Source organism: Salmo salar, unplaced genomic scaffold (genome assembly GCF_965601325.2).
Source record: "Salmo salar unplaced genomic scaffold, fSalSal1 ptg000358l, whole genome shotgun sequence".
Classification (NCBI taxonomy): Eukaryota; Metazoa; Chordata; class Actinopteri; order Salmoniformes; family Salmonidae; genus Salmo; species Salmo salar.
The window spans coordinates 152,238-171,025 of NW_027675359.1; the positions used below are offsets into that span (position 1 = coordinate 152,238).

General features: G+C 40.9%; 1 protein-coding gene across 1 annotated transcript; it reads left to right on the top strand.

The window, feature by feature from the left end:
- Positions 1-16,360: 16,360 nt before the first annotated feature.
- Positions 16,361-18,186, top strand: LOC145875814 (uncharacterized). The gene has a single exon (XM_082971620.1). The coding sequence runs from the start codon at positions 16,361-16,363 to the stop codon at positions 17,729-17,731; it is 1,371 nt and encodes a 456-aa protein (XP_082827746.1). The 3' UTR covers positions 17,732-18,186.
- Positions 18,187-18,788: the final 602 nt, after the last annotated feature.

An 18,788-nucleotide genomic window follows, 5' to 3' on the forward strand; every position in this document is an offset into this window, starting at 1 on the left:
AACTTTCTACTTTTAAACTCGGACAAAACAGAGATGCTTGTTCTAGGTCCCAAGAAACAAAGAGATCTTCTGTTGAATCTGACAATTAATCTGGATGGTTGTACAGTCGTCTCAAATAAAACTGTGAAGGACCTCGGCGTTACTCTGGACCCTGATCTCTCTTTTGAAGAACATATCAAGACTGTTTCAAGGACAGCTTTTTTCCATCTACGTAACATTGCAAAAATCAGAAATTTTCTGTCCAAAAATGACGCAGAAAAATTAATCCATGCTTTTGTTACTTCTAGGCTGGACTACTGCAATGCTCTACTTTCCGGCTACCCGGATAAAGCACTAAATAAACTTCAGTTAGTGCTAAATACGGCTGCTAGAATCCTGACTAGAACCAAAAAATTTGATCATATTACTCCAGTGTTAGCCTCCCTACACTGGCTTCCTGTTAAGGCAAGGGCTGATTTCAAGGTTTTACTGCTAACCTACAAAGCATTACATGGGCTTGCTCCTACCTATCTTTCCGATTTGGTCCTGCCGTACATACCTACACGTACGCTACGGTCACAAGACGCAGGCCTCCTAATTGTCCCTAGAATTTCTAAGCAAACGGCTGGAGGTAGGGCTTTCTCCTATAGAGCTCCATTTTTATGGAATGGTCTGCCTACCAATGTGAGAGACGCAGACTCAGTCTCAACCTTTAAGTCTTTACTGAAGACTTATCTCTTCAGTAGGTCCTATGATTAAGTATAGTCTGGCCCAGGAGTGTGAAGGTGAACGGAAAGGCTGGAGCAACGAACCGCCCTTGCTGTCTCTGCCTTGCCGGTTCCCCTCTTTCCACTGGGATTCTCTGCCTCTAACCCTTTTACAGAGGCTGAGTCACTGGCCTACTGGTGTTCTTCCATGCCGTCCATGGGAGGGGTGCGTCACTTGAGTGGGTTGAGTCACTGACGTGGTCTTCCTGTCTGGGTTGGCGCCCCCCCCCCCCCCCCTTGGGTTGTGCCATGGCGGAGATCGTTGTGGGCTATACTCGGCCTTGTCTTAGGATGGTAAGTTGGTGGTTGGAGACATCCCTCTAGTGGTGTGGGGGCTGTGCTTTGGCAAAGTGGGTGGGGTTATATCCTGCCTGTTTGGCCCTGTCCGGGGGTATCATCGGATGGGGCCACAGTGTCTTCTGATCCCTCCTGTCTCAGCCTCCAGTATTTATGCTGCAGTAGTTTATGTGTCGGGGGGCTAGGGTCAGTCTGTTACATCTGGAGTATTTCTCTTGTCTTATCCGGTGTCCTGTGTGTATTTAAATATGCTCTCTCTAATTCTCTCTTTCTCTCTTTCTGTCTTTCTCTCGGAGGACCTGAGCCCTAGGACCATGCCTCAGGACTACCTGGTATGATGACTCCTTGCTGTCCCCAGTCCACCTGGCCGTGCTGCTGCTCCAGTTTCAACTGTTCTGCCTGCGGCTATGGAACCCTGACCTGTTCACCGGACGTGCTTGTTGCACCCTCGACAACTACTATGATTATTATTATTTGACCATGCTGGTCATTTATGAACATTTTAACATTTTAACATTTTGACCATGTTCTGTTTTAATATCCACCCTGCACAGCCAGAAGAGGACTGGCCACCCCTCATAGCCTGGTTCCTCTCTAGGTTTCTTCCTAGGTTTTTGGCCTTTCTAGGGAGTTTTTCCTAGGAAGTTTTTCCTAGCCACCGTGCTTCTTTCACATGCTTTGCTTGCTGTTTGGGGTTTTAGGCTGGGTTTCTGTACAGCACTTTGAGAATATCAGCTGATGTACGAAGGGCTATATAAAAATAAATTTGATTTGAAATAAATTTGATATTCCTGTGTGGAGGTGTAAACAGGGCCCAGTCAGAAGGCTCTGAGGCTGAGTCAGCTATCTGTGAACTGGATGAAAACTAGAATCTGTGTTTACTAGTTAAGACCATTTGTGATATAGTATAAGATGGTACGGTGCACCTGGAATTATTTTAAACCTGTACCCCATTTTAGAAGTATTGAAAGATGTAAATGTATGAGTTTCATTATCCTAGGAACTAACCATTAGATAAATGTGAAAATATTCCTGCAGGTTAAAATATTGTTGAAAAACAACTAATTGATTAGGTATGTTTGGGAATAGCATTGTGTGACTGTGATATGAGAGTTGTGTGACTGTGATATGAGAGTTGTGTGACTGTGATATGAGAGTTGTGGAAATGAGTCTTAATTTGATGTTTGCATAGTATCATAGAAATATGCTGAATCAGATGATTGAAATGTGGATAATAAGCGGGATGATATTTTAGAAAGCAGCGGAAGGTCTATAGTTCCTGGGAGACTTGATTTTGCCGTGGTCTCTGGGAGGTTAGAGAACCGTTGAGGATCCCATGGTCATTGTCTGGGAAACTAAAGTTTATTTTTGGTTCTGCTGGGAGGATGTTTGGAGAGATGCTTCGTTGCTATGGAGAGTCCCTGAAAAAGCAAATGGAATGGTTGTCGTGACTACCTGAGAATTTCTTACGTTTTATATGGATTCTATGAAAATATGATGAATTGTATGTGTGTATAATGATTACTAGAGATTTGATGAAGTAATACTGGGAATATAATTAGGTACAATTTAAACAACCCATATGTAGATGAACGTAGGTTTTGAGTTGGTATCTTTAATCGATTATTTGATAAAGATGAGGTTTAAGCATTATTAAACAGTCTACAAAGTCTGGGCAATTGTCTCAGAAACTGATGGGAGTGTGTCGACTTTAGGGTAAGTTGCCCTAAGGATGAAACTATAAAACGTCCGGGTACCTTAATTGAAATAAACTGCCCTTAAGGCGTAGGGTTGTTCCCAGTATGAGAGGAGTTGCTAGATTTATTGAATAAACCTTTTTCCATAAAGTTAGAGTGAACCAAGGTGTCTGACTAGCTGTTGATGTTGAAGAAGCGTCCCGTAAAGGTTCCTGGAGTTTAGGGGTTCTTCAAATTGAACATTAAACTGTGGGGGAACCCCTATAAGTTCCTCAAAGAACATTTTGGGGTTCATTTTTTTAACTCTCGGTCCACCCTCCCTGCATTATAAAAAACATATTTTAATAACAACAATATTGACAATATTGATTTAAATAATTCATTGTTTATTTAGTGGCACCACAAATGTGAATTCATATTTACAAAACACATAAACAAATTGCAACATTTCTGCAGACATGTCAGACCCTAATAAATAATACATTTACTTTGTATAGTGCTTTTCATGACATTTAAAATATATAAATAATAATGATGTACAATAAAAATAACATTAAAAATGAATCATAGGTAAACTAACAATATTGTAGACTTGATGCTAAAAACAGATTTTTCAGCTTTAGTGTGTATATTGTATCCACTTAGTTATGTTAGGAAGTTTTCCATCTTTATGACCGGCCCTGTTAACTTCACCCCAACTTCTCTTATCCCCAGAACACAGTAACTTAACAACATAAGTGTTCTTCTGACATTTTGGGGAAATTTAACATAAAATAAAACATCCAGCCGTAGCAGAGCTCCAAGTCCCATGGGGACGTCCTCGAGGGCCTGGATGTTCTCCCCGTCAAAGGCCAGCGGGATTTCACTCTCATGGTGAAATGGATTTCCACCGATGTGCAGTAAAGGAGTGAAGAGCGGTGAAATCTGTGTCAACAAAAGTAAGAAAAGATTAATACACAAACAATTAACAAAGAACATAACAAATGTTCAGCTGTAGTTTTATATAAGCATGCACACCTATGTTTATGAAGAAACAGATGATTGGTGCATAGACATACCTTGTCACGGACATAAAGGCCACTCGGGTCCTCATTGAAGAGGTAGGGCAAGAGCAGAATCACTGCTGTGGTCTCCAGTCCTAGTAAAGTAAAGCAATGATCTTACTACACTTGCTAATTTTATTACAAAATACATTAGAGAAAGTGAAGGAATAAGAGCAGATACCTCTTCTGTATTGTCCTTCAGGGACTGTCAAAATAGCAGGATGATGTCCTCACCCCTGCCTCGCCTCTCTACCTCTGATAGTCCTTGAATTATCTTTTTGTCTATATCCATTCCATGGACTTGATTCATTTCTGAGAAGATCTGAAAAGATAATTTGCACACATTTGTACGCTAATAGATTTCAGTTTGTATTGACTGCTATGTAGGTTAAATGTACACTTCAAATGCAGCTGTCCTACATCATATCTGTACCTTCTTCTTAATCCCAATTGCATTGTGTCCATGTTCTGTCCTATAAGAATTTCAAAGGAAGAGAAAATGTGTCAAAGAATAGTCTTACAAGCATTAATATATATATATATATATATATATATATATATATATATATATATATATATACTTTGTAATTTGTAAGTCGCTCTGGATAAGATCGTCTGCTAAATTACGTAATTGTAAATGTACTACATCAATATTTAAAGATAAATGGCATCAACATACAATGTAATGTAAAATAGAAGAACATATTGGAGAAAGCACTAGCCAATACAGTACTGCCATACAGTAACAGTACTGCCATACAGCCCTAATATCACATTTCAAGATATCTTTGTACACAAATTGTTCAATATTTTATCAGGCTGACTTGAAAGATTATACGCAACATTTTGCTGCGTGGCAATACTGTGTTTGGATTCTGAAGGGCATTTATACAAAAGAGGTAGTCTAGACACTGTATTAATACCATTATGCATTTGAATCCCATCTACAGCTACCATCTAAGATATTCATTTCCCTCCGTCCTTAGTTAGTTAGTTAGTTAGTTAGTTAATGAACTAGCTAACGTTAGCTTCGTTATCACAAAAGTGAAACTGCTCTAGATTGGAAACTTACGTTAATGAGTGTAAAGTCATGTTGGCTTTATGGAAACGATATACAATATATGGGAAAGAATATAGTTGAGGAAATAATCCAAACCTAGTTGTGCCTAGTTAGGACATAACGTTAGCTAGCTAGCTAACGGTACTGTACTGTAGCTCATACAACGCCGACGGTCAAACCCGGCTTTCTAATATTTACGTTCATTAACTATAGTAACGTTATGGAAGATATTCACAGAAAACCATCATTGTCTTCGTTATTCATTATTAGTATGTTATATTATTATAATACATTATTTCGAGACATATTCAGAGCCAAACATCAACACAACTTAACCTTTTTAACTGTTGTCGCATCCAAACTTGTCACCATCGTTTTCAGTTGTAATTGCGAAGTTCCCGGAAGAAGTCCAGCAACAACGGAGGTTCCTCGATGAACCCACCTTCTAACAAGTTCTTTGAAGAACCTTTTGGGGCTGTTTTTCATTGACCAAGAACCCTACGGTTCTTAGGGGATCTGAGAACAACTCCAGTTGAACCCTTCATTTTTAGAGTGTAGTCGGCTCTATTTACTCTCAGATTCAAACATGATGATTAGCATCAACGATCAAGTCAGCTGCTGCTGCTCCAATACAGTATGAGGTGAGACGGTGAACTGATGTTGAACTGGGCAGTCAGCTGCTGCTGCTCCAATACAGTATGAGGTGAGACAGTGAACTGATGTTGAACTGGGCAGTCAGCTGCTGCTGCTCCAATACAATATGAGGTGAGACGGTGAACTGATGTTGAACTGGGCAGTCAGCTGCTGCTGCTCCAATATAGTATGAGGTGAGACGGTGAACTGATGATGAACTGGGCAGTCAGCTGCTGCTGCTCCAATACAGTATGAGGTGAGACAGTGAACTGATGTTGAACTGGGCAGTCAGCTGCTGCTGCTCCAATACAGTATGAGGTGAGACGGTGAACTGATGTTGAACTGGGCAGTCAGCTGCTGCTGCTCAAATACAGTATGAGGTGAGACAGTGAACTGATGTTGAACTGGGCAGTCAGCTGCTGCTGCTCCAATACAGTATGAGGTGAGACGGTGAACTGATGTTGAACTGGGCAGTCAGCTGCTGCTGCTCCAATACAGTATGAGGTGAGACGGTGAACTGATGTTGAACTGGGCAGTCAGCTGCTGCTGCTCCAATACAGTATGAGGTGAGACGGTGAACTGATGTTGAACTGGGCAGTCATTCATTCTGTACTATGAGTCTGGTCTATCATTGTTACTGCACATTCTGGTGAAAATTCTAACCAATCAGGAGAGACTTTGTCATTTCTTCAAACAATCAACCTTTATTTGATAAGAATTGCAATAAAGTAGCTGGTCAGCCCTACACTCTGAGGTGGAAGGCCGAGAGCTCGATGACACAAGGAGTTCAGAAGCCTTATATAGTCAAACTATCTTGTGCATATAGAAAACACGTGATCTTGGTATGTGTACGTGTGTGGAGAACGAGACACAGACTAACTGTGAATTGGTTGTCTCGTTCTGTAGCAACAGCTAGTTATTCTAGTTTTCCAGTGAGGTGTCAAAACAACAGGAAATCACTCTAGACACAGTTCCTCTGAAGTAGATCAACGGTTCCCTGAATTGGGCCAAGCGCCTTTGGCCTGTCTTTCCCAGAGGGTGTGTGGTTGCAGACCCACACAAACATACACATAAACTTCTCAACCTTAAAGAGATCCTTCAACACATTCGAAGTCATATCAACTTAAAGAGGTTAACATAGATTTTTCCCTCACAACATTGCTCTTGAGATAAATCAGACCCAGCCTGAACTGTGTGATGCTGTAGGGAGTTGTAGTTTCTGTAGAGATAAATCAGACCCAGACTGAACTGTGTGACGTTGTAGGGAGTTGTAGTTTCTCTAGAAATAAATCAGAGCCAGACTGAACTGTGTGATGTAGTAGAGAGTTGTAGTTTCTCTAGAGATAAATCAGATCCAGACTGAACTGTGTGATGTAGTAGGGAGTTGTAGTTTCTCTAGAGATGCATCAGATCCAGACTGAACTGTGTGATGTAGTAGGGAGTTGTAGTTTCTCTAGAGATAAATCAGACCCAGCCTGAACTGTGTGATGTAGTAGGGAGTTGTAGTTTCTCTAGAGATGAATCAGATCCAGACTGAACTGTGTGATGCTGTAGGGAGTTGTAGTTTCTCTAGAAATAAATCAGAGCCAGACTGAACTGTGTGATGTAGTAGGGAGTTGTAGTTTCTCGAGAGATAAATCAGATCCAGATTGAACTGTCTGATGTAGTAGAGAGTTGTAGTTTCTCTAGAGATAAATCAGATCCAGCCTGAACTGTGTGATGCTGTAGGGAGTTGTAGTTTCTCTAGAGATAAATCAGATCCAGACTGAACTGTGTGATGTAGTAGGGAGTTGTAGTTTCTCTAGAGATAAATCAGATCCAGACTGAACTGTGTGATGTAGTAGGGAGTTGTAGTTTCTCGAGAGATAAATCAGATCCAGACTGAACTGTCTGATGTAGTAGAGAGTTGTAGTTTCTCTAGAGATAAATCAGATCCAGCCTGAACTGTGTGATGCTGTAGGGAGTTGTAGTTTCTCTAGAAATAAATCAGATCCAGACTGAACTGTGTGACGTAGTAGGGAGTTGTAGTTTCTCTAGAGATAAATCAGATCCAGACTGAACTGTGTGATGGAGTAGGGAGTTGTAGTTTCTCTAGAGATAAATCAGATCCAGACTGAACTGTGTGATGCTGTAGGGAGTTGTAGTTTCTCTAGAGATAAATCAGATCCAGCCTGAACTGTGTGATGTAGTAGGGAGTTGTAGTTTCTCTAGGGATAAATCCGATCCAGCCTGAACTGTGTGACGTAGTAGGGAGTTGTAGTTTCTCTAGAGATAAATCAGATCCAGCCTGAACTGTGTAATGTAGTAGGGAGTTGTAGTTTCTCTAGAGATAAATCAGATCCAGACTGAACTGTGTGATGGAGTAGGGAGTTGTAGTTTCTCTAGAAATAAATCAGACCCAGCCTGAACTGTGTGATGCTGTAGGGAGTTGTAGTTTCTCTAGAGATAAATCAGACCCAGCCTGAACTGTGTGATGTAGTAGGGAGTTGTAGTTTCTCTAGAGATAAATCCAATCCAGACTGAACTGTGTGACGTTGTAGTTTCTGTAGAGATGCATCAGATCCAGCCTGAACTGTGTGATGTAGTAGGGAGTTGTAGTTTCCAACAGGCCAATATTCTACATAGTTTAGCTGTGTGATGTAACCCTAACCCTAACCCTAACCCTAACCCTAACCCTAACCCTAACCCTAACCCTAACCCTAACCCTAACCCTAACCCTAACCCTAACCCTAACCCTAACCCTAACCCTAACCCTAACCCTCACATTAGTAGTAACTAGAAATAAGTAAAAGGTGTTGAACTCCTAAGCAGTGTGCCAGGCCACTTTTGTTCTCAAATATAAGCACCTTTTTCTGTGTTTGCTAAAATTGCGACAAGGGCGATGCACACACAATTTGATTGCAGAAACACCTCCCTGCTAATGCAGAAACCGCTAGTTATGGATGTAGTATATCTGCCTGGAGCAAAAATGGTGAGCAAGTGGCCTAAGCTGTGCCATTAGAGATTCTGGGTTCGAGTCCAAGCTCTGTTGCAGCCGGCCGAAACCGGGAGGCCCATGGGGCGACACACAATTGGCCCACCGTTGTCCGGGTTAGGGGAGGGTTTGGCCGATTTTGATCTTAAGTAACTCTTCCCACAATCAAAACAGTGGTGAGATTTCTCTCCTGTGTGTACTCGCTGGTGTATTTTAAGTTCCGATGAAGATTTGCAGTAAGATTTCCATGTGAGAGATCTTCGTCTCTGCAGGTGTTTCTTGAGGTGTTCTGATGTGGAGAGACTCTTCTCTGCCTCTTCAGCATCATGATGTTGTTGAGGCTCCCCAGAGGATCCAAGATAGTGAAGTATCTCTCCTGTGTGAACAACAAAGTCAGACAGATGGTTAAAGGCCCACAAAAGCGGTAATCCACTGTAAAAGGTGATGCCAACAGCGTAGCCATGATGTTGTACAACAATTTAAGTCAGTAATGAATGTTACAATTATTTGACAATTGTCCTAAAATGAGCAAGAATAGTCATATTTTTTTGTCTTGTTTTCACATTAGTAGTAACATGATGTTTGTAGGCTAGAAATAAGTTATTAAAGTTGTTGAAATCCTAAGCAGTGTGCCAGACGACTTTTGGTGTCAAATGTTGGCCCCTTTCTGTGTTTGCTAAAATTGCGGCACGAGGGCGATGCACACACAATTTGCAAAAACACTTGCAGAAACACCTGCCTGCTGATGAGGAAACCGATAGTTATGGATGTAGTATATCTGGTAATGAGGAAACCACTAGTTATGGATGTAGTATATCTGGTAATGAGGAAACCACTAGTTATGGATGTAGTATATCTGGTGATGAGGAAACCACTAGTTATGGATGTAGTATATCTGGTAATGAGGAAACCACTAGTTATGGATGTAGTTTTTTCTCTCTGCCTGGAGAAAAAATGGTGAGCGACGATTTTAGTTTTTCACAAGGCATTCTGAATATTACAGCGCACTATCAGGTGTGCTACTGAAGGAAACTCACATTAAGCTCTGTGTCTATTCACTAACTCACCACCGTGGGGGAAAACTCGGGGGAGTTCTCATAGGCTGACTGCAAAAATAGCCTCCATTTACAGGTTGTTTATGAGTGCATTTCACATTACTTTTGGATTATAATTGTAACGCTTGTTTGAATGTCCTGTTTGTGTTGTTGTAGCAAATCAACTGCTTTATACATAAACACTTAAACCTGTAAAATGCTCTTTGGCATCAGCCTGACAGAGGGTTGTACACTAAGTATTTGCCAAATTTGCCCATAACATCACCTAACAATAACATAGACCTACTGTAGGACCCATAACTTCACCTAACAACAACATAGACCTAGGACTATATATTTAATATTTCAGGTGAAACAAGGAGACTAAAATGTCTTTGTCATGACAATTCATAACCTGATCACCAGATAATTTTGTGAATAATCCCACTAGGCTACTCTGTAATGTGTTGTCATTCTAAATGTCCTGAATAAAGGAAAATAGCTCTGTGTGTTGTACAATAGCCTATCCATCAAGGAACAGATCTCTACACATTATGAGCTAAGTATCTCCGTTTCCAAACGGACTAACGAGACCCTACTGTAAATCAAGTAGACAACACATTATAAATATCGATTTGTTTGGGATGTTGGATCCAACGTGGAGCACGGCATAACTGTCTTTACCGGTGTAATGAATGAAGAACTACATTTGACTGGCATGCAGAAAATGATTTCCTGGATCAGCTGATGATAGTTGAACATGTGACTGTAACTAAACAGCTACAGTATTAAGTATTATGCATAATTATTTAAGAACCGCATTAATGACAGTATCCATTTGGGAGTTGTCAATAAAGTTAAGGTGACTCTCGGTTAGAACCATTGGATTTAGTAAACTGAAATGATTTAGGATTTCTGTGCCCATGAAAACTGTTTTCCCAGCGTAACATAAGGAGACACTAAATGTTACGTAGGTAGAGAGCATTTCAGCGATCTGAATACAAAAAAACTGTCCGACAGCAAGATCCAGTATTTAAGTTAAAGTTCATCATATGACAAGCTTAACGTTATGACTATAACTACTGTTCCCTGAAGGAGGGAAACTAGGTACAACATACTATTAAATCCACACGTTATGACTATAACTACTGTTCCCTGAAGGAGGGAAACTAGGTACAACATACTATTAAATCCACATGTTATGACTATAACTACTGTTCCCTGAAGGAGGGAAACTAGGTACAACATACTATTAAATCCTCATGTTATGACTATAACTACTGTTCCCTGCAGGAGGAAAACTAGGTACAACATACTATTAAATCCACACGTTATGACTATAACTACTGTTCCCTGAAGGAGGAAAACTAGGTACAACATACTATTAAATCCTCATGTTATGACTATAACTACTGTTCCCTGAAGGAGGAAAACTAGGTACAACATACTATTAAATCCACATGTTATGACTATAACTACTGTTCCCTGAAGGAGGAAAACTAGGTACAACATACTATTAAATCCACATGTTATGACTATAACTACTGTTCCCTGAAGGAGGAAAACTAGGTACAACATACTATTAAATCCGTGCCTCTCTGGAAGCCCCGCCTTCCACAGGTGATGACCGTGAGGCTCGGATTTATTCCTTAAATTTAATACCGCTCTTCACCGACCCAGGAAAGGGCAGCGCCAAACACGTGTTGCACCTCGTTTCCCTCCTTCATGGAAGAGTAATTATAATCAAAGTTACACTCCCTTTCAGTCGGTCAACTTCGGTACAACATACTATGGGAAAATACAATCATTCCCCATGCCGACCCAATCGGATACTAAATGAAACGACCCCTGGCAGACCACCCAGACCTTACCCCGCAGTTTTGTCAATTTATTCATTGTCTTTTGTTTGAAACTCCTGTCAATGTTGAGTAAGGACGGGCACCTGATTACACATATAGAAGTAGGATTAATCTACCTGGCCTGTACACAAATGTAGGTCAATAAATGTGCCCATTTGGGGATGTCTGATAGTATTTCAACCTGGTCGAGAATAATTTTTATTTTATTAACCTCTTACATCTAGACGTTCCGCTAGCGGAACACCTGCTCCAATATCCAATGATAGGCGTGGCGCGAATTACAAATTCCTCAAAAATACAAAAACTTCAATTTTTCAAACATATGACTATTTCACAGCTTTTTAAAGATAAGACTCTCCTTTATCTAACCACACTGTCCGATTTCAAAAAGGCTTTACAACGAAAGCAAAACATTAGATTATGTCAGCAGAGTACCAAGCCAGAAATAATCAGACACCCATTTTTCAAGCCAGCATATAATGTCACCAAAACCCAGAAGACAGCTAAATGCAGCACTCACCTTTGATGATCGTCATCAGATGACAACCCTAGGACATTATGTTATACAATACATGCATGTTTTGTTCAATCAAGTTCATATTTATATCAAAAACCAGCTTTTTACATTAGCATGTGACGTTCAGAACTAGCATACCCCCCGCAAACTTCCGGGGAATTCGCTAACATTTTACTAAATTACTCACGATAAACGTTCACAAAAAGCATAACAATTATTTTAATAATTATAGATACAGACCTCCTCTATGCACTCGATATGTCAGATTTTAAAATAGCTTTTTGGTGAAAGCACATTTTGCAATATTCTAAGTACATAGCCCAGGCATCACGGGCTCGCTATTTAGACACCCGGCAAGTTTAGCACTCACCATAATCATATTTACTATTATAAAAGTTTGATTACCTTTTGTTGTCTTCGTCAGAATGCACACCCAGGACTGCTACTTCAATAACAAATGTTGGCTTGGTCCAAAATAATCCATCGTTATATCCGAATAGCGGCGTTTTGTTCGTGCGTTCCAGACACTATCCGAAATAGTAAAGAAGTGTCGCGCGCATGGCGCAATTCGTGACAATAAAATTCTAAATATTCCATTACCGTACTTCGAAGCATGTCAACCGCTGTTTAAAATCAATTTTTACGACATTTTTCTCGTAGAAAAGCGATAATATTCCGACAGGGAATCTCCTTTTCGGCAAACAGAGGAAAAAATCCCAAAGGCGGGGGCGGTCGGGTCAGGCGCATAAGCCCAGTGTCCCTTGATCGGCCACTTGAGAAAGGCGATAATGTGTTTCAGCCTGGGGCTGGAATGACGACATTCTGTTTTTTCCCGGGCTCTGAGCGCCTATGGACGACGTGGGAAGTGTCACGTTAGAGCAGAGATCCTTAGTAAATGATAGAGATGGAAAAGAAGTTCAAGAAATGGTCAGACAGGCCACTTCCTGTAAAGGAATCTCTCAGGTTTTGACCTGCCATTTGAGTTCTGTTATACTCACAGACACCATTCAAACAGTTTTAGAAAATTTAGGGTGTTTTCTATCCATATGTAATAAGTATATGCATATTCTAGTTACTGGGTAGGAGTGGTAACCAGATTAAATCGGGTATGTTTTTTATCCAGCCGTGTCAATACTGCCCCCTAGCCCTAACAGGTTAAGGAATATATCCGAGTCTCACGCTCATCACCTGTGGAATGCGGGGCTTCCAGCGAGGTGTGGATTTAATAGTATGTTGTACCTAGTTTCCCTCCTTCAGGGAACAGTAATTATAGTCACAAATCAAATCAAATGTATTTCTTACATCAGCTGATATCACAAAGTGCTCTACAGAAACCCAGCCTAAAACCTCAAACAGCAAGCAATGCAGGTGTAGAAGCACGGTGGCTAGCAAAAACTCCAGAGAAAGGCCAAAACCTAGGAAGAAACCTAGAGAGGAACCAGGCTATGAGGGGTGGCCAGTCCTCTTCTGGCTGTGCCGGGTGGAGATTATAACAGCACATGGCCAAGATGTTCAAATGTTCATAAATGACCAGCATGGTCAAATAATAATAATCATAGTAGTTGTTGAGGGTGCAACAAGTCAGTAACACAAGAGTAAGTGTCAGTTGGCTTTTTCATAGCCGATCTTTGAGAGTATCTCTACCGCTCCTGCTCTCTAGAGTGTTGAAAACAACAGGTCTTTGACAGGTAGCACCTCCGGTGAACAGGTCAGGGTTCCATAGCTGCAGGCAGAATAGTTTGAACTGGAGCAGCAGCACGGCCAGGTGAACTGGGGACAGCAAGGAGTCATCAAGCCAGGTAGTCCTGAGGCATGGTCCTAGGGCTCAGGTCCTCTGAGAATTAGAGAGAGCATATTTAAATTCACACAGGACACCGGAAAAGACAAGAGAAATACTCCAGATGTGACAGACTGACCCTAGCCCCCCGACACATAAACTACTGCAGCATAAATACTGGAGGCTGAGACAGGAGGGGTCAGGAGACACTGTGGCCCCATCTGATGAAACCCCCGGACAGGGCCAAACAGGTAGGATATTACCCCACCCACTTTGCCAAAGCGCAGCCTCCACACCACTGGAGGGATATCTCCAACCACCAACATACCATCCCGGGACAAGGCCGAGTATAGCCCACAAAGATCTCCGCCACGGCACAGCCCAAGGGGGGGCGCCAACCCAGACAGGAAGACAACGTCAGTGACTCAACCCACTCAAGTGACGCACCCCTCCCATGGACGGCATGGAAGAACACCAGTAAGCCAGTGGATTTAATAGTATGTTGTACCTAGTTTCCCTCCTTCAGGGAACAGTAGTTATAGTCATAACGTGTGGATTTAATAGTATGTTGTACCTAGTTTCCCTCCTTCAGGGAACAGTAGTTATAGTCATAACGTGTGGATTTAATAGTATGTTGTACCTAGTTTCCCTCCTTCAGGGAACAGTAGTTATAGTCATAACGTTATGCTTGTCATATGATGAACTTTAACTTAAATACTGGATCTTGCTGTCGGACAGTTGTTTTGTATATTCAGATCTCCGAAATGCTCTCTAACTACGTAACATTTAGTGTCTCCTTATGTTACGCTGGGAAAACAGTTTTCATGGGCACAGAAATCCTAAATCATTTCAGTTTACTAAATCCAATGGTTCTTACCGAGAGTCACCTTAACTTTATTGACAACTCCCAAATGGATACTGTCATTAATGCGGTTCTTCAATAATTACACATAATACTTAATACTGTAGCTGTTTAGTTACAGTCACATGTTCAACTATCATCAGCTGATCCAGGAAATCATTTTCTGCATGCCAGTCAAACGTAGTTCTTCATTCATTACACCGGTAAAGACAGTTATGCCGTGCTCCACGTTGGATCCAACATCCCAAACAAATCGATATTTATAATGTGTTATTGTCTACTTGATTTACAGTAGGGTCTCATTAGTCCGTTTGGAAACGGAGATACTTAGCTCATAATGTGTAGAGAACTGTTCCTTGATGGATAGGCTATTGTACAACACACAGAGCTATTTTCCTTTATTCAGGACATTTAGAATGACAACACATTACAGAGTAGCCTAGTGGGATTATTCACAAAATTATCTGGTGATCAGGTTATGAATTGTCATGACAAAGACATTTTAGTCTCCTTGTTTCACCTAAAATATTAAATGATTTATAGTCCTAGGTCTATGTTGTTGTTAGGTGAAGTTATGGGTCCTACAGTAGGTCTATGTTATTGTTAGGTGAGATTATAGACCATTTTGGCATACACTTAGTGGACAAAACCTCATTGTCAGGCTGATGTCAGGCTGATGGAAAACTAGCCAATGAGCATTTTACTGGTTGAAGTCGTTTTTAAATATAAAGTAGTACATTTGACAATAACACAAATATTATATTAAATCAGGACATTCAAACGAGCCTTACAATTATAATCCAAAGTAGTGTCAAATGATAATAATAATAATCATAATCAACCTGGAAATGGAGGCTATTTTTGCTGTCAGCCTATGAGAACTCCCCTGAGTTTCCCCCACGGTGGTGAATTAGTGAATAGACACAGAGCTTAATGTGAGTTTCCTTGAGTAACACTCCTGATCTAGTGCTGTAATATTCAGAATACATTGTGAAAACTAATCTTTGCTCACCATTTGTTAAATATATTTTTTTTTTCACCCCTTTTTTCTCCCCAATTGGTACATAGTCTTGTCTCATTGCTGCAACTCCCATACGGACTCTGGAGAGGCGAAGGTCGAGAGCCATGCGTCCTCCGAAACACAACCCAACCTAGCCGCGCTACTTCTTGACACAATGCCCATCCAACCCGGAAGCCAGCAGCACCAATGTGTCGGAGGAAACACCGTACACCTGGCGACCTGGTCAGTGTGCACTGCGCCCGGCCCGACACATGAGTCGCTAGTGCGCGATGAGACAAGGATATCCCTGCCGGCCAAACCCTCCCCTAACCCGGACGACGCTGGGCCAATTGTGCGTCGCCCCATGGGCCTCCCGGTCGCGGCCGGCTGCAACAGAGCTTGGACTCGAACCCAGAATCTCTAATGGCACAGCTTAGGCCACTTGCTCACCATTTTTGCTCCAGGCAGATATACTACATCCATAACTAGCGGTTTCTGCATTAGCAGGGAGGTGTTTCTGCAATCAAATTGTGTGCGCATCGCCCTTGTCGCAATTTTAGCAAACACAGAAAGGTGCCTATATTTGAGAACAAAAGTCGCCTGGCACACTGCTTAGGAATTCAACACCTTTTACTTATTTCTAGTTACTACTAATGTGAAAACAAGACTAAATATGACTATTGTTGCTCACTTGACTGTCTTAAGACAATTGTCAAGTCATTTTAACATTCATTACAGACGTCAATTGTTGTACAGTATCATGGCTACGCTGTTGGCATCACCTTTTTCAGTGGATTTCTGCTGTTGTGAGCCTTTAACTATCTGTCTGACTTGTTCACACAGGAGAGAGACGTGACTATCATGGATCCTCTGGGGAGCCTCAACATCATGATGCTGACGAGTCAGAGAAGTCTGTCCAGATTCTATCACCTCAAGAAACACCAGCAGAGACCCACAGGGAAGAAATCTATCTGCTGCTCTGACTGTGGAAAACATTGCAAATCTTCATCAGAACTTAAAATACACCAGCGAACACACACAGGAGAGAAATCTCACCACTGTTTTGATTGTGGGAAGAGTTACTCAAGTTTAAAAGCACTAAAAGTACACCTGAGAATTCACACTGGAGAGAAACCGTACAGCTGTGATCAATCTGGTAAGAGTTTTACTCAGTCAAGCAACCTGTTATCACACCAGAGAACACACACAGGAGAGAAACCTTATAGCTGTGATCAATGTGGGAAGACTTATATTTCATCTTGCCATCTGAGTAGACACCAGCGAGTACACACAGGAGAGAAACCTTATAGCTGTAATCAATGTGGGAAGAGTTTTACTCGGCCAGACAGCCTGATAATACACCAGAGAACACACACAGGAGAGAAACCTTATAGCTGTGATCAATGTGGGAAGACTTATATTTCATCTTGCCATCTGACTAAACACCAGCGAGTACACACAGGAGAGAAACCTTATAGCTGTAATCAATGTGGGAAGAGTTTTACTCGGTCAGACGGCCTGATATTACACCAGAGAACACACACAGGAGAGAAATCTTTCCACTGTTCAGATTGTGGAAAAATATTCTCAACTTCACACAATATGAAGAAGCACCAGAAAACACACACAGGAGAGAAACCTTATAGCTGTAATCAATGTGGGAATAGTTTTACTTGGTCAGACGGCCTGATATTACACCAGAGAACACACACAGGAGAGAAACCTTATAGCTGTACTCAATGTGGGAAGAGTTTTTCTACGTCTAGCGATCTCACTATACACCAGAGAACACACACAGGAGAGAAACCATATAGCTGTACTCAATGTGGGAAGAGTTTTTCTACGTCTAGCTATCTCACTAAACACCAGAGAACTCATACAGGAGAGAAACCATATAGCTGTACTCAATGTGGGAAGAGTTTTTCTACGTCTAGCTATCTCACTATACACCAGAGAACACACACAGGAGAGAAACCTTATAGCTGTACTCAATGTGGGAAGAGTTTTTCTACGTCTAGCTATCTCACTATACACCAGAGAACACACACAGGAGAGAAACAATATAGCTGTAGTCAATGTGGGACAAGATTTTCTTGGCTAACCAGCCTAGTATCACATCAGAGAACACACACAGGAGAGAAATCTCCTAGCTGTGATCAATGTGGGAAGAGATACTCTGATAACAGATCTCTGATTAAACATCAGAAAATACATGAAGGAGTTGTTTCATGATATCAATGAAATTATGTCACAATGTAGAATGTTTTAACATTGTAGTAGGAGTATTTTAATGATGTCACAATGTAGAATGTTTGAACATTGCAGTAGGAGTATTTTAATGATGTCACAATGTAGAACCCTAAATATTTGCCTAAATATTATATTATATTTGTTCTATTGATTTTAGTTTCAGGGGGAAAATCCAGACTCTGAAATGGAAGAGTACTATTTATGTGATTTAACAAAAAGTGACTAACAAAAAAAGAGCTGTGTTACACTTACCACGTTGGTGACGCACTTGAATCAAAATGCAACACTTCAAAATGTAGCTAGCTGCTTTCTACAAGTTGTCCTCTAACCAGGGATGTACACATTATTCCCAGATTCCGTGTGCTTTTTGAGCTGTTCGTTTTAACAGGACGTGCAACTTCATCGCCCTCCTGTCACACAAATGATTTTAACATGATATCGATGAGTTATGACAAATAAGTGTTGTGTTCCTTTGTTTAGCGACCCCTACATTTAAATGCATCACTCCAAAATGTAGCTGACTGTCTTCTGCAGGTTGTCCTCTAACCAGTGAGGTAAAATATATCTCCCATTTCCATGTGTTTTTTTAGTTGTGTTAGTTTCAACAGCACGAACAACCTGATTTCCCCCCTAATCGATATCAGTGATTTATTGCTACTTGTCAAAACAACAGTGTTTTTGGTGCTTGTGCAGTTTATAAGGTGCTTGTTTAAGTAATATGATTATTGTGGCAGATGTTTGTGTATATAGCACATGTTATGTTTAGGTTTTCAATATATCCCAACTGTTTCTGCTTATTGGTTATTGATTAGGACACGTTAAAACTGTGTTTTGACATTGGGGATATCTCACCTAGCAACATGTCATTGATAAGACGTTGAAAATATGACTATGCAAACAAATATTTCATATTTACATTTCATGATCAGATTTAGTAATCGATTTATTGATGATATTTATTCATGCAACCAACTGACAATTTTTGGTACAATTATATTGACATTGTTGCCCTGCTTTTAAAATATCAGGGTTCATTCTC